The sequence below is a fragment of the Sander vitreus genome, chromosome 18 (assembly GCF_031162955.1).
Source record: "Sander vitreus isolate 19-12246 chromosome 18, sanVit1, whole genome shotgun sequence".
NCBI classification, from domain to species: domain Eukaryota; kingdom Metazoa; phylum Chordata; class Actinopteri; order Perciformes; family Percidae; genus Sander; species Sander vitreus.
The window spans coordinates 4,683,292-4,699,715 of NC_135872.1; the positions used below are offsets into that span (position 1 = coordinate 4,683,292).

Sequence of the window (16,424 nt, forward strand, 5' to 3'; positions counted from 1 at the left end):
GAACGTATGTTGAGACATAACTACAGCCTGTTTCGAGTATGGGACTATCCATGTTATTTTGGGGCAATTTAGTTGAAATTTAGTAGTATTTTTCATATAGACACTTTTAAAACGGGTCAATTTTGACCTGAGGACAACACAAAGGTTAGAATGAAACAATCCAATAAGTAAAAATCCCCCTTTGGTAGAACTGCTCATGTCCACACTAATCTATAACCTGTGACGTGGGGCCACATGTCGACCCTAGATATCAAGGGGTCATAAGCCAAAAAGGTTGGGTGGGTGTTCAGTCATGAAGAAGGGTACCCTATCAGCTTATTATTAGTTTGTATTCAGCAAACTAATAATAAATAATATAGCAATATTACACTGTAAAAACATCCATAAAGTAAAAGTCCTGCTATGGAAATGTGAATCAAGTAAAAGTGTATATATGACTGTTATCAACTGTCCAGCTCAAACTGCACTTCTGTTTTCACAAGTTCCTCCCCCTGAGCTGCAACACAGAGGAAGTCACATGACCACTGCACTTCCTGTTTACAATCGTCGGCTACTTTAGTTTATATGTAGTCCATATGATTCACCATACTGTCGTGTTTTAACACGACGAACATGGTACAACTTTTGTGTTTCGTGTTGCTGCTGTGCGGCGCGGCTCCTCTTGCGGCGGCCCCCGCTGGGAGCAGCTACCTGTCGGCCGCCACAGGTGAGTGGACTTCCAGGGTGGAACTTTGCCAGTTTATTTCTGTTTTTTTATTTATTTCCTTGTCACAATTCACATAACTACACGGGCTAAAATGCACAGCGTGAGTCAACACTTCTGGTTTATCTGTGGATTGAACAATATGAAACGTGTGCGGTTGGGAGTTCTGTGATTCAGCTAATAAATGTCGATATTTTGTTATGTTTAGTGCTGCTTGGTGGTTGCCATGCTTGCCGAAATGACCCTAAGAAATTGTGGATTTATGTTAAGTGTTCAATATGGCTGTGAAAGTAACATTTTGTTAGCAGTTAATCAGAAACATATTAATTGGCAGATTTATAAACGGAGTTTGGTCAGAAACGCACACTCCTCACATAGGCTACATTTAATGGGGCTACTGATGTTTTTTATTTTTTTTTATTTAAGTTGCAAAACAGGTTAGGAGTTTGTTTCATAACCTAGCATAAAATAAGACTCAAATAGTCACAAAACTAAACCAAGGAGAACTCATAATAGGCTATTACCTCACGACACAACAAGCAAAATGACGTGAATTTAGCACCCCCATAATACATAATAATACAAAGCCTACAAAAAGCGATACATTATGAAATTGAGACACATTTCTAACCCTTAGTTGCATGTCTTTGGTCAAAAATAACCCTAATTTATTGCATGTGTTGTCATTTCTAAAAAAAAGTATATTTTAGGCTTTCGTCTTTGTCTCCTTCACCCTTTCTTCTCGCTCACTGTCACTCCATCTATCCAGGCAGGTTCTGGCACATCACGGACCTCCACCTGGACCCCACCTACCACCTGGCCCCGGACCCCACCAAGGTTTGCTACTCCTCCAAAGGAGCCCCCGCCACCCACGCTGGCCTGTTTGGGGACTTCCTGTGTGACTCTCCGTACCGCCTCATCCAGTCAGCCTTCGCTCACATGGCGCCGCTCACGCAGCCACAGGACTTCATCATATGGACCGGGTCAGTACACCGATGAAGGGAGAGTGATAATGACGGATGTTGGGATTATACTGCTTTCTTTTTCTTTGAGATATAACAGTTTTGTTGTTCTGCCTTTATGGGAAACTGGTGTCATCTCATAGAAAAGCCCATAGAACCAATAAAGTGGCTTTACAGTAGTTTCATATCCTGTTCTCTCACTACTAAGTGAGTGTGCGGTCTGTACTTTTATGTGAAACCACTTTGAGGTTTTAGACTTGAGGAATGAGGAAGTTTCTGTGAAATAAAGTCACTTTAGATTGCCCTCACTTCCTATTTCTAATTCTTTTTAGCCATGTCTAAAAACAGAGACAAGATGGTTCAGACATTGTTTCCCACAGGATGCATTGTAATCACTTTTTAATAAACCTCTGACTTTTCTTACAGCGGCTTCATCACTTCAAAATTTGAATGTATTCAATGTCATGGTTTGTTACCAAATACCTGCAAGACTATTCACATTCCCATCAAACTCTCATTCATCAGATGTCCATAATACCAAAATATCTCAAGTCTAGCGTCTAGTTTTATCTTGGACCTCTTGAATTACAATACGCTGAAAGTTTATAATGGGATTTTTATCCCGTGACGCCAAACGAAAACTGCCTACCGCCAGCTTTACAGCTCTGCGTTCTCTTGAGGAAACTGAAAACTAATGTTCACTACACTGTGATAATGCCGTAGAAAAACCTGTAAACATCAATCACAGCAGCATTGCCTCAACACAGCCCTCCGTTAATCAGCAGCTTAGCCAGAAATTCATAGACTTATTAAACGTGCTTAAGAGAACGCCTTGCCACTTAATCCTCCACCCCAGGGAGTCTTTTCCAAGTTTAAGTTACTGTGCAAGCAGATTTTTGCTTTATTCTATTGTTATTGAGGCCTTGTAGCACGAGTTTGCTTCTTTACTTAAAGAGGAAATCCATTGTACAGTGGAATTCCCGCTATGTCTGCAATATTGTACAGTTGAGTACAGCTAGACAATGTACAAGTATGGTTGGGTGGACAGGAGATACAGTTACAGTTAGTGTTGAGAAATCAGGGTTTTCCTTGATTACTAATTGTTATGCTGACTGCTTCACTTACTGCAACCACTTCACATTTACAGTCATGCTTAAAGGGTAACTACCGTTTTTCAACCCTATTTTCCTATATTTTTGTGTCTAAGTGACTGATGGGAACAACAATCTTTGACATTCAGTATTAGAGAGGTCGCTGCAGTCGGCAGCGGAGAAACAAGCTACAATGTAAAAGGGCAATTGTGCAGCTTGTATTTACCTTCACAAAAGTGCTCGTTTTGCCACTGACAGGCTCAGATTAATATTCTAAGTGTCTGACAACATTCTAGAAAGTACAAAGATAAGACCCAGTAGTCACTATCCTCATTGTAGACATTTGTCCTTATATTTTCTTGTCAACTCAATGATTTTGGTGGTTGAGAAAAACAAAAGTCATGAATTCAAATCAAGTCAGGAAAACCTAGAAAGCAACAAAAAAAAGTTACGACCCAGCTCGTTACAGTAAAGGGAAGCAACATAAACCCAGGTGTTTTTGGTAAATTATAGTTCTTTATTACCTCAAGAGTTTAACCCTCCTGTTGTCCTCGGGTCAAATTTGACCCATTTTCAAAAAGTTTCTATATCAGAAATGCGGCTTTCTTTCAACAAAATTTTCAAAAAAGACTAACATGGATGGTTCCCTACAACGCTCTTCACAAGTGAAATAAATGAGCAGTTCTGGGTGAATGACCGTGGCTCTTGTCCCCCCCCTCCCCCTCCACCAGTGACAGTCCACCTCACGTCCCCACGGGCGAGCTCTCTACGGACATCGTGATCCAGGTGATCAGTAACATGACCCAGACCATCATGCAACACTTCCCCAACCTGACAGTCTATCCTGCTCTGGGTAACCATGACTACTGGCCACAGGTAACTTTAGATCACAGGACAAATGATTGTAGGGTGTAGCATATCAGAGTGGAACTGAAAGTGTAACTTTCTCATCACTTCTCACTCCGAACCACCAGTCTTTTACAGAAGTAGAGGGAAGTGTTTTTTTATTTTTAATTTTTTTTTAATTTTTTTTAAAAATTCTAAATCAGTTTGACTCATTTAGGGGCCGGGTGAGATTTTGTTTCAGTGTTCATGAATATATTTTAATTTGAGCATTTATTTAAGAGGCTAGTATTTAGGATATTTCTGTTGAGCCTCAAGTAGGGCCGCAACTCAAGTTTATTTTCATTGTCGATTAAAGGTGCAGTAGGTAAGACTTATAAAACTAACTTTCTGTCATATTTGCTGAAACTGACCCTATGTTCCAGTAGAACTACATGAAGCAGGTCATTTAAAAAAAAAAACATCCAGCTCCTCTGGCTCCACCTACAGCCTGTAGTACGATTTGCTAAAATCCACTGCAACCTGTTCAGATGCACCAATCAGGGCCAGGGGGGGTGTCTAACTGCGTGTCAATCACTGCTCATGCACACGCATTCATTCTCCCTTGTGGGGGGAGGGGCTTAGGAGACCGTTTTGGGCTTTAGCGGAAAGGGGGGAGGGACTGAGAAGTTGTCGATGTTCAATTATTTGGCTAAGTCCTGGATCTTCACAATCCTACCTACTACCTACGGCACCTTTAATCTGTCGATTATTTTCTCGACTAATGGATTAGTTGTTTGGTCTATACAATGTCAGAAAATGGTTAAACACGTCGATCAGTATGTCCAAGATGATGTCCTCAAATGTCTTGTTTTTATTCCACTAACATAACTCAAAAATATACGGTTTACCGTCATAGAGGTGTGAAGAAACATTTAAGAAGCTGGAATCATCCATCCATCCATCCATCTTCATCCGCTTATCCGGGGTCGGGTCGCGGGGGTAGCAGCTCCAGCAGGGGACCCCAAACTTCCCTTTCCCGGGCCACATTAACCAGCTCCGACTGGGGGATCCCGAGGCGTTCCCAGGCCAGGTCGGAGATATAATCCCTCCACCTAGTCCTGGGTCTTCCCCGAGGCCTCCTCCCAGCTGGACGTGCCTGGAACACCTCCCTAGGGAGGCGCCCAGGGGGCATCCTTACCAGATGCCCAAACCACCTCAACTGGCTCCTTTCGATGCAAAGGAGCAGCGGCTCTACTCCGAGCTCCTCAGCTGGAATCAGACAATCTTAAAAAAAAAACCCCGACTCAACCCGATTGATCGATTGTCAGAATAGTTGGCGATTAACAGTTGAAAACTAATCGATGAATCTGTGCAGCTCTAACCTCAACAATGACCTGTGCATGATACCAACTGACATCAACATCATGTCTGACACCAAAACATCTCATTTTCAAGAGATGCCAATAGTAGTAGTAAAACCCTAATATCTGGCACTAGATTGTTTAATTATTGAAATGATTGCCATATATATATATATGTGTGTGTGTATATATATATATATACATATATATATATATATATATATACATATATATATATATATATATATATATATATATATATATATATATATATATATATATATATATATATATATATATATATACATAGGATCAGTCGAACAACGAACGCCATGTAACCAGTAACACAGCTCAAGCACGGCGTTCGTCGTGACTGTTTTCCCAAGATGGCGCCTGCCTGTATACGTGAACAGTACTGTCTTTATAAATCTTTTTAATAAACTGTCTGTACAGTTACAAAGTTCTCAATGCTTCGGTTTACATGTAGGGACCCTCATCATGCTACCGTTGAAGTGTGGTGCTATTTTGAGCCTTGTTAGTGGTATAGAAATAGCGATTTCTTTTTACTTTGCCCGTGCCCTGACGACTAGCATTATAAGCTAATTAGCGGTTTGCGCTAAAACTGGTCACATTCGATTAGCATGAAAACAAATCCCAGAGAACGGTCGACTTGGTACAAATGTGTTATTAACCCCTAGGTTCATTTTGCGCCGAATTTGTCCTTTTAAGTATACAGTCAATGTTTTAAGCAAGGCTTTGTAGATGAATAGAATGCAGTGTGTTCCTTTTTAGAATAATGATTTTAGGGATTTAATTGATCTTAACTGTCATTGTATGTGAGACTTTATTTCATGTTTGTAATGACATGCTGTCACGTAAAGCGCTGCTGCATAATAATGTGTATTGATGCCCGGGCTAAGTGTTGTTGCATCGTTGTTTCAGGACCAGATGCCGAGCTCCACTAACGCCATCTACAAAGCTGCTGCCCAGCTGTGGAAACCCTGGCTGCAGACCGAAGCTCTGCTCACACTCTCACAAGGTAACATGTTAGTGGGTCAGCCGCTGCGAAGGTGTTTCTGTCACATTATTGCATTTCAAGCCTGCAGAATATGTTCATTGGGTTTAAGTTATAATGCAAGTTCTTCATATTTCTTTTAATGTTCTTTGAAACCATTGCGCTCTATTCAAGTAAGCGTCTTTGTCTGGTTCCTGCAGGTGGTTTCTACTCCCAGCTGGTGAAGCCTGGTTTGCGGGTGCTTAGTCTCAACACTATCCTCTACTACGGCCCCAATAAAGTCACAAGAAACGTGACGGACCCTGCTGGACAGTTTGAGTGGCTGGAGAAAACTCTGGAGAAAGCTGCTCAGAGTCTGGAGAAGGTCTAACATTTTGTGTCTTTGTATCTTGAAGTCTGACCTTTTGACTTGCCTTAAAGTCTGTGTACAGTATCATTGCCAAATGAATTGTTATAGCTTGGTACATTGGACATGATTCAGTCCCTCCAGGATTTTGCGACGTCGCGATCGTAACAATTCACACGAATTCAACCACTCACCGTGAATTCGGTGCGACTCGCAATTTTGATTAATCACCGCAAATTTGACCAAAAAACGGAGTTTCCCGCGTCTTCAACCAATCCCAGCACTCCCACGTGCCAGACATTGCGTCAGTATGTGACGCTGACAGCCACTGACCAAGAGGGAGTGAGAACGGGTTGACCTAACACACGTACGTCGCCAAATTCATTTCCTTGTTTGTGATATGAAGACGAGACGTGTGTGACTCGAACATCTCACACTTACCAACAAAACGTACAGCGAAAGACCGTGCAAAACATTTCAGACCGTCCAGCCAGCCTGTATACATTTTAACATCAATGTACGCTGTAACGTTTTTTACACCCTGAAGTCGCTGAAAGCTGCTGCTGTTTCAATCCTGTCGGCTCTCTGCAGCGGGCGGGGCTGCTGCTCAGTTCCCAAGTGGATATCCTAATATGACGCACGTTTCCTGGTTTTACAGGCTGCATTAAAGTAAAGTGATAAGTAATTTTCTGAACCCTTTTTCTCGCAGTTCTTTTTTTTTTTCTTTTTTCTTTTTTTGCCTTTACCCACTTAGGGCCCTATTTTGACGATCTAAGCGCACGGCGTGAAGCGCATGGCGCAGATGCATTTAGGGCGTGTCCAAATCCACTGTGTTTTGGGCGTAACATGCAATAAACCAATCAGTGTCATCTCCCATTCCCTTTAAAAGCCAGGCGCGTTTGGACCTTGGCGCATTGCTATGATGATGGCTGATTTGCACCGTAATATTTTTATTTGTAATCTTTTGTGTGTGTGTGTGTGTGTGTGTAACAAGCATAGTGTGCACGCGCTGTGCATAAGCCTAGGTGCATTTTACTAATTTGCTGTTAAAATAACAATGAAATGCTGCGCTATTGACTTTAGACCAGGTTTTTGTTGGTCAATGGCGCGATCACTTTCCGCTGCCTCAACATAGCAATACGCCCAGAATTCACCTGAACACACCTCCCTGTAAGACCAGCACGCCAATGGGCGCAAAGATGGGCGCAGGTGCATTTGCTATTTAAACAACGCGTGCGCTGGACGGGAAATTGACAACTGTCTTAACCTAGCAAAGACACTTGCGTCGGGCTTTGCGCTGCGCCGGGTGCAAGATAGGGCCCTTAGTCATTATATCCACATCACTGATGATTATTTATCACAAATCTCATTGTGTAAATATTTTGTGAAAGCACCAATTGTCAACCCTACAATATCGTCGCAATATCGTTTTATATCGAAAAATATTGTGATATTTGATTATTTGCCAGCAATCCTGACACTTTTAGTTCAGTTTGCACTGAGCTGGGATTTGAATGTGTCTTTGTTCCTGCTCCAGGTGTACATCATAGCTCATGTGCCAGTGGGGTACCTGCCCTATGCCAGAAACACCACTGCTGTAAGAGAGAGCCACAATGAGCGGCTGGTCGCCATCTTCAGGGAGTTCAGTCATGTCATCGCGGGACACTTCTATGGCCACACCCACCGTGACAGCATCATGGTGCTGTTGGACCAACAGGGTACAACTTATTTCCTGTTAATAAAGTTAACTTTGACCATGTGCGATTGACCTATCACCACAAATTGGACATAACGCTTCCAAAAGTAGATAGATAGAAAATGAAGGCAGATGTACATCCTAAAGAGAAAGTTAGAAAGACAAAGGTATCGTTCTGATAAAGAGAAAAAAAGCTCTTTCTTTAAAGCACCAACCCTTTGATATAGAGTCACAGATTAAATAAAGATAATAGTAGGATCATTATGTATAAAACATAATGCACAGCTCTGCCTTAAAGCTACACAGACACTCAATCAGCAGAAGCAGTTTGCATTGCTGAGGTAGTTAGATAGGTAAGCCAAAAAGCAACAAAACTAAAAAAATGACGCAGATTTAAATATTATTTTGAATGAAGATCTTCATCTATAAATCTGAGCTTAACAAGCGTAAAAAGCTTTTTGATTGAGTCAAGAGAAGTTGCCGTTGCCGTTCTGATGGGCAAAACGGAAACAAGCTGTGCTTAAGGTTTTGAGTACACTAACGGATTCTGAGATCATTTATAACCTCCACCAGAGTATTTTCAGTAAAATATATTTCTTAAAGGTGTCCTGCCACACGTATTTCATTACTTTGTGATAATGTCTGAAGTTCTACCATGGACTCTGTAACATTTTTTTGTGTGGAAAAAATGCCTTGGTTACCTTGTTTCAAGCCATTCTAGCGTGGTAGCGTAGAAAGCCTGCAGGAAGACTCAGCTCGATTTGTGCCAGTTGTCATTAATATTCAACGAGCTAAGCTGCTTGACTCTGATTGGCTAACAGCTAGCCAATGAGAGCCTGGCTATCAGCATCCTTTACCCAGCGCAACTGGGTGAGCTCATGAATAGTAATGAGCTCAGGCAACACCACGTCAGACTGACCAGCTTTTATAATTGGCCCGATTTCTCCGCTTATTTCTTTTCAGTGGAGCTGACAGAGGAGGTAGCAGTTCATTTTCACATTCACGACATTTGTGTGGCAGGGCACCTTTTAAAAACCAGACTGAAACAAGCTGTTTTTGTACTAGTGGTCGGTTACATGCACATAGATTAGCTTATGCAGAACAGCGGGCTGGAAACTGATGTGAACATCCGGTACGACTGCAGCTTCTAGAAACTATAGCACCCATCCAGTCTACGAGGAATGAATAAGAACACAGACAGATCTGCTGACAAGAAGCAAAACAGTTAGTTTTGTAAAAGAAGCAAGTTAGAAAAGAGATCCCAGACACACACACATGCTTACAACCTGAGCGCATTCAGTATTCTGTGCAACCGAATGATGTGGTATTTGTGTTTTTTGTTTTGTTCTGTAGGTAAACCAGTGAATTCTCTTTTCGTGTCACCGGCTGTCACACCAATCAAACATGTTTTGGAGCCCTACTCTAACAACCCGGCTTTCCGCATGTACTTGTACAACACCAAGGACTACGCGCTGTTGGTAAGGAGCTCTGCTGTAGCACAACCAGCTCACTTTAACATGAAAACATTTTATATTGGAACTAAGGGGCCAGAGCACCCCAACATAAAACATAAAAACCAACACGGTCTCACGGCAGTTAGTTTTTTTTTTGTGGTGGCCAGCACGAAATGGGAATCTATTCAGAGGTTGGGAAAACGGGGAAAGGACGCCTCACACGGCGGGAGACGGCCGCGGGGGACGCGCGACAATAACGGGAAGGTTGTGATTAGGAAGACAACAGGGAAACAAAACGCCACACGTGGGACGCGATCCCCGGTCTCCTGGGTGAAAGTCCTGTATTGTTTGACCCATCCGCCGACCCGACCAAACTCCCTACGCGGATTTTTCGGCTTTTCATACTACTCCCTACCGTTTTCGTGCTGTGATCACGAAATATGCTTCCCATTGAAATACATTACTTCACATTTTTGTGCTGGCCACCACGAAAAAAATGACAAAACGTCCCCGTGAACACGAATCAATAGATTAAATAACGTGACCATTTCACGAACTGCCGTGAGACTGGGTTGTAAAAACAGCCCCAAAAGTACACAAAAATATGTGGACACTGTCGTGGCCATAATAGGATTAGGAATTGTAAAAGTTTCATTAAAAGCAGACAGTAGAGCATAAATTCCTCTCTCAAATGGCACATATACAGTCAGGTCCATAAATATTGGGACATCGACACAATTCTAATCTTTTTGGCTCTATACACCACCACAATGGAGTTGAAATGAAACAAACAAGATGTGCTTTAACTGCAGACTTTCAGCTTTAATTTGAGGGTATTTACATCCAAATCAGGTGAACGGTGTAGGAATTACAACAGTTTGTATATGTGCCTCCCACTTTTTAAGGGACCAAAAGTAATGGGACAATTGGCTGCTCAGCTGTTCCATGGCCAGGTATGTGTTATTCCCTCATTATCCCATTTACAAGGAGCAGATAAAAGGTCCAGAGTTCATTTCAAGTGTGCTATTTGCATTTGGAATCTGTTGCTGTCAACTCTCAATATGAGATCCAAAGAGCTGTCACTATCAGTGAAGCAAGCCATCATTAGGCTGAAAAAATCTAAACAAACCCATCAGAGAGATAGCAAAAAACATTAGGTGTGGCCAAATCAACTGTTTGGAACATTCTTAAAAAGAAAGAACGCACCGGTGAGCTCAGCAACACCTAAAAGACCCGGAAGACCATGGAAAACAACTGTGGTGGATGACCGAAGAATACTTTCCCTGGTGAAGAAAACACCCTTCACAACAGTTGGCCAGATCAAGAACACTCTCCAGGAGGTAGGTGTATGTGTGTCAAAGTCAACAATCAGAGAAGACTTCACCAGAGTGAATACAGAGGGTTCACTACAAGATGTAAACCATTGGTGAGCCTCAAAAACAGGAAGGCCAGATTAGAGTTTGCCAAACAACATCTAAAAAAGCCTTCACATTTCTGGAACAACATCCTGTGGACAGATGAGACAAAGATCAACTTGTACCAGAGTGATGGGAAGAGAAGAGTATGGAGAAGGAAAGGAACTGCTCATGATCCAAAGCATACCACCTCATCAGTGAAGTATGGTGGTGGTAGTGTCATGGGCGTGGGCATGTCTGGCTGCCAATGGAACTGGTTCTCTTGTATTTATTGATGATGTGACTGCTGACAAAAGCAGCAGGATGAATTCTGAAGTGTTTCGGGCAATATTATCTGCTCATATTCAGCCAAATGCTTCAGAACTCATTGGGACGACGCTTCACAGTGCAGATGGACAATGACCCGAAGCATACTGCGAAAGCAACCAAAGAGTTTTTTAAGGGAAAGAAGTGGAATGTTATGCAATGGCCAAGTCAATCACCTGACCTGAATCCGATTGAGCATGCATTTCACTTGCTGAAGACAAAACTGAAGGGAAAATGCCCCAAGAACAAGCAGGAACTGAAGACAGTTGCAGTAGAGGCCTGGCAGAGCATCACCAGGGATGAAACCCAGCGTCTGGTGATGTCTATGCGTTCCAGACTTCAGGCTGTAATTGATTGCAAAGGATTTGCAACCAAGTATTAAAAAGTGAAAGTTTGATTTATGATTGTTAATCTGTCCCATTACTTTTGGTCCCTTAAAAAGTGGGAGGCACATATACAAACTGTTGTAATTCCTACACCGTTCACCTGATTTGGATGTAAATACCCTCAAATTAAAGCTGAAAGTCTGCAGTTAAAGCACATCTTGTTCGTTTCATTTCAACTCCATTGTGGTGGTGTATAGAGCCAAAAAGATTAGAATTGTGTCGATGTCCCAATATTTATGGACCTGACTGTAGTGTATTAATAAAACTTCTAGTGAGTTCCCTCATTTTTATTGTCCAATGAAACCTTAAAAATAAAAGTTTGAAAAAATACAGAAGACAGATGATTGAGTTTGAAAGCATTCTGATAAAATTCAAGGCCAAACTCAAAATGTGCAGCACTTTGAATACTTTAAACTTTTATCAAAGGCCGAAGAAAGAAGTCCCTCTTGGTGATTAATCACGGTGTCAATCAGCACACAAAAACAGTTTCTGGCATTCAAAAAACAGACTCTAAAGACTTTTTCTCTCTCTCCCCCTCTGTCGGGGCTTTTCTCTATCTCTGAAGGATATCTGGCAGTACTATTTGAATCTGACGGAAGCCAACGAGAAACAAAGATCTGACTGGAGGCTTGAATATATCATGACCGAGGCTTTTGGACTGACTGACCTGCAGCCACAAAGCTTGCTCCAGCTGGGCCTGAGCTTCAGGCTGCCGCAGACCAAAGCCTTCGACATGTATTTCAGCCACTTCATGGTCAGCTACAACAGCAGCATCACCTGCGAAGGCGACTGTAAGCTCAGCCAGGTGTGTGCTGTGCTCAGCCTGGACCGACTGTCCTACTCCAAATGTGTCGCAAAGGCAGAATGGTAGCAGGGATAGGGACCAAAAATGAGGGATTTGTCTCAGGAGTCACGTTTTAGTTTATGATTTTTAGAATCATTTTTATTTTTTGACTCTGCTAGAGTTATGAAAAGGGATTTCATTCATTCTGCTGCTCCCAAATCTACCTTTTTACTTGTACGATTTTAACTTCAACTTACATATTACTTTCTGGTATCGAAAGTTATCCGCATGCAGTCCAGATTATAAATTGCACAATTTCACAGTGAATCAGTAATTTCTAGAGATGATCCGATACCATTTTTTGCTTACCGAGTCCAATACCTGAACTTGCGTATGGGCCGATACCGAGTACTGATCAGATACCAGTGTGTCATATATTTTCTTATGTTTCAACAGCTGTATACTACCATCCCTGTATGGATGTGATATGATTCCTGTCTTTGCTGTACGGACTGGCTGGACTGGAACAAACACAAGCAATGAATGCCACATAACCTTTTTTTTTTCCAGTTTGACAGTCAGTCGTAACGGAAAAAGAACATACATAAACTACTTCAAAGTAGATTTTCTTCGGGGCTAAATTACATGGTATCGGAATTTGTGTTTAAACTCCAGTTCTTTTCGATACCAACATTTTAGGCAGTATTGGAGTTTTTTTTTTTTTTTTTTATAAAGTTTTTTTTATTTATTCAGGGAAGGTTCACTGAGAGGAAACTTCTCCTTTGCCCTGATCACATTCACACAGTTCCACATTCATCGCAGGAAGCTGCCCGGTACAACCACAGTCTGATCTGCTGGCCACTGAGCAGCTCCACTGGAGCGGTTGGGGTTAAGGGCCTTGCTCAAGGGCACCTCAGTGGTGGTAATGAGGGAGGGACAAGCGCTGCTCTTTCACTTTCCCCACCCAGATTTAATCCCGTCCTGGTATCGGTATCGGAACATCTCTAGTAATTTCATAAAGAGTCAATACACTTGACAGGAGTCTTATAAATATCTTAATTATATTGAGTAGCAGCATTTAAAGTATCTAACTCATCTGTCTCTCAGCTTTTCGAGTGTTCTCGATATATTTCTCTCAGGAGTCACATTGAGCTTTTTTAAATTTTTAAAATGATTAATTTTTTACTTGAATACTGGAATCATAAAAAGGGAAATACAATGCACTCTTTCTGCCGCCCCCAATTATAAATTAAACTTTGACTTTTTCTCTCCAAGATGGTTCTTCATTGGGTGATATTCAATCTGAGATTTATTACTTTTTGGTATTAAAAGTCATCCATATGCAATCCAGACAAGTAAATCCAGTAAATTTGCAGTTTAACTTTAGGAACGTTCAGTAATACAAAGAGTCATGGCAATGGAAACGGCACACAGTGCTCCCATTTATCCTGGGTTACTATTACGGGATATTCCATCTAAAATATTACATTTTGGTATGGAAACCTATCCAGATGCAATCCAGACCACACATAGCAATGAATAAGTAATTGAAAATAGAGAAAATGCACTGACACGAAGCATTAAAAAGAATCCTTCTCCAACTCGTCTGCTTGTTAGTTTTGAGAGTGTCGACTTTAGTAAGGAAATCATTGAGGCGTGATTGCTTTTAGCTGGATACGCTTCCTCAGTGTGCTTCAGAAAACAGATTAAGGTGTAGTCCGTTCACAGATTGAGTTGAGTCCATTATTCTCTGTTTTCCCATCACCAATGGTTTAAACCTAATCTCCAAGAATCCGAATGGATAAGAACGGGAATCTAAAGGAAGAATCGGAATTGGAGTCAGAATTGTAAAAAAACTAAATGATGCCCAACCCTAGCGGATGGTGTTGATTAATCTTAAGTACTGAACAGTATTTTACAGTATTTAGTCGCAGTAAAATGGCGGTTGGAGCATCTTTATCCTCAGTAATATAACATATTTCAACATGTGCGTTGGGTTAAATTACAAGATGGATTTAAATTAAATCAGATCAGATTAAAAATAGTAATGTTTACATGAAGAATTGACCCCAAAGCAGTTAAATGAACATACTTTTTATTTAATATGAACACGCTACAGCAGTCAACACAATAAAGTACTACAGACTCTACAGTCAGTGAGTACTGAGTAACCAGTGCAGGGTTAGGAAAAACCTAAAATCTGACAGTTTTTCCCTCCCTAAAGAATAAACAAATGGAAAACCTCATGTTACATATCACAGTGGGAGTGTATCGATTTTAATTTTGCAGTTTATTTTTCTACTAAATAAAAGATCTTTATTCAAAAAATGTGTCTAAACTGTCATGGTTGTATATGTTTTATGCCGGGCCGCCGACTCGTTATCTTGTGTATTTAGTGTGTGTGTTGTCTTTGTCTGTGGTCAGATCATTGTATTGTATTGTGAGTGTGTGTGTGTAAGTCTAGTCTTTTTTGTTATTCCTGGTCTTTTGGCTTCCTCAACGTTTTGGAACCATTTTCGCCTGCTGTCTTCAAGACTCCTTTTGTTGTATCGCTTTTTATTTTATTAAATCCGTCGGTACACGATCTGTGCTGCCTGCACGATCCGTCCTGCATATGCGCAAGATGTTCGCGCATGCGCAGATGATAATCATGTTTTACCGAGGATACGAAACTGCACGATCTGTTCCACGCTATCCTCCACCGGGAAGCTAATGTTAGTTTAGCTAACAGCTAATTTCGGCTAACCGCTAGCTGAGACAGCATGTAATAACTTTAAAAGACCCTCAAAATAAAACCTGAAAATAACGTTAAAATATATAACAGCTGTTACGTCAGTTCTACTACTGTGCTCATTTAAAGTTTGTTTTAAAATTTTCCCAGTGTTTAGTTTGATTTGACGTTATTTTAGACTAAATCAAGCTGTCAGCTAGCGGTTAGCCAAATTAGCTGTTAGCTAAACTAACGTTAGCTTCCCGGTGGAGGCTAGCGTGATCAAGCTGTCAGCTAGCGGTTAGCCAAATTAGCTGTTAGCTAAACTAACGTTAGCTTCCCGGTGGAGGCTAGCGTGATCAAGCTGTCAGCTAGCGGTTAGCCAAATTAGCTGTTAGCTAAACTAACGTTCTTATCCTCGGTAAAACATGATTATCATCTGCGCATGCATGAACATCTTGCGCTGGACGGATCGTGCAGGCAGCACAGATCGTGTACCGACAAAATCCTTAAGCTCACCACTGCCCTGCTGTCTCTGCATTTCTGGGTCTGCCGTTTTCCTAAACCTAACACCTAGTCTGTTATAAGTGCAGGGTCTGTAAGAGTAGCTAATTTGAAAGTCACAGTAGAACATGTGCAGGCTAGCTCGCTGCAAGGGAGGCAAAGGAACAGCGACTAACCTCATCTGACCTTCGCACTTCTATTTCACTCCCTCCCACCGCCAGCCCCCCGATCTTATTCTTCTCCTGTTCAAACTTTCCAGTAACTCCACTTGTTTCTCAGCCACCACTCCAAGCATTCACTCCCCTTCTCTTCCCCCCTCCACCCTCCCAGCTCTTTTGTCGCTGTGCCTCCCTTCCCAAATGTTGATCACACCTCCACTGGAAAGCCTTTTTTTGGTGTAAAAATCCATCCACCCAAATCGCCAAAAGTTGGGCTGCAACAGAATTCGACTTGCCATATTTTGTTTTTTTTTGTTTTTGGCATATAGAAGCTGTTGGCCAAAGGGGGTAGGGAGCCACCAAGGTGTTGCAGTATAAATGTTAGGGGTTGTGAGGTGGCCAGGCAAGCAGGAAAAACACATTTCTGTAGAATATAGTTTTCCATGTGTCTTTACTGCATTTGTTGTGAATTACTGGATCATTTTATTTCTTTAGACCCCTCAAAAGTTAATCAAATAAACCAAACTTTGAGGGAAGAATTAGGTTTTGTTAAAGTGGTCACAACCTGAACGTACCTGAACCGATCCAAAGAAAACATAAACCCTTTTTTAAGGGGTTACAAGCCAAGGAGGCTGGGAGCCATTAGAGAAAAACCTATGCTAAATAATAATAGCTAAACCTCATTTAATTTGGCATTTACACATGTTT

At 41.5% G+C, this 16,424-nt stretch overlaps 1 protein-coding gene across 1 annotated transcript; it reads left to right on the forward strand.

Annotated features, from left to right (window-relative positions):
- The first annotated feature begins 515 nt into the window (after positions 1–515).
- On the forward strand, positions 516–14,676 carry smpdl3a (sphingomyelin phosphodiesterase acid like 3A). The gene is made up of 8 exons (XM_078274251.1): positions 516–706; positions 1,473–1,686; positions 3,488–3,632; positions 5,885–5,981; positions 6,158–6,321; positions 7,841–8,021; positions 9,353–9,477; positions 12,126–14,676. The coding sequence occupies exons 1-8, from the start codon at positions 613–615 to the stop codon at positions 12,429–12,431; spliced, it is 1,326 nt and encodes a 441-aa protein (XP_078130377.1). The 5' UTR covers positions 516–612; the 3' UTR covers positions 12,432–14,676.
- Positions 14,677–16,424: the final 1,748 nt, after the last annotated feature.

Bases quoted from the DNA above. Each gene is read 5' to 3' on its own strand.
- smpdl3a (XM_078274251.1), top strand. From the start codon at position 613: ATGGTACAACTTTTGTGTTTCGTGTTGCTGCTGTGCGGCGCGGCTCCT. The intron at 707-1,472 runs GTGAGTGGACTT...CCATCTATCCAG, and splicing joins CTACCTGTCGGCCGCCACAG to GCAGGTTCTGGCACATCACG. The intron at 1,687-3,487 runs GTCAGTACACCG...CCCCTCCACCAG, and splicing joins GACTTCATCATATGGACCGG to TGACAGTCCACCTCACGTCC.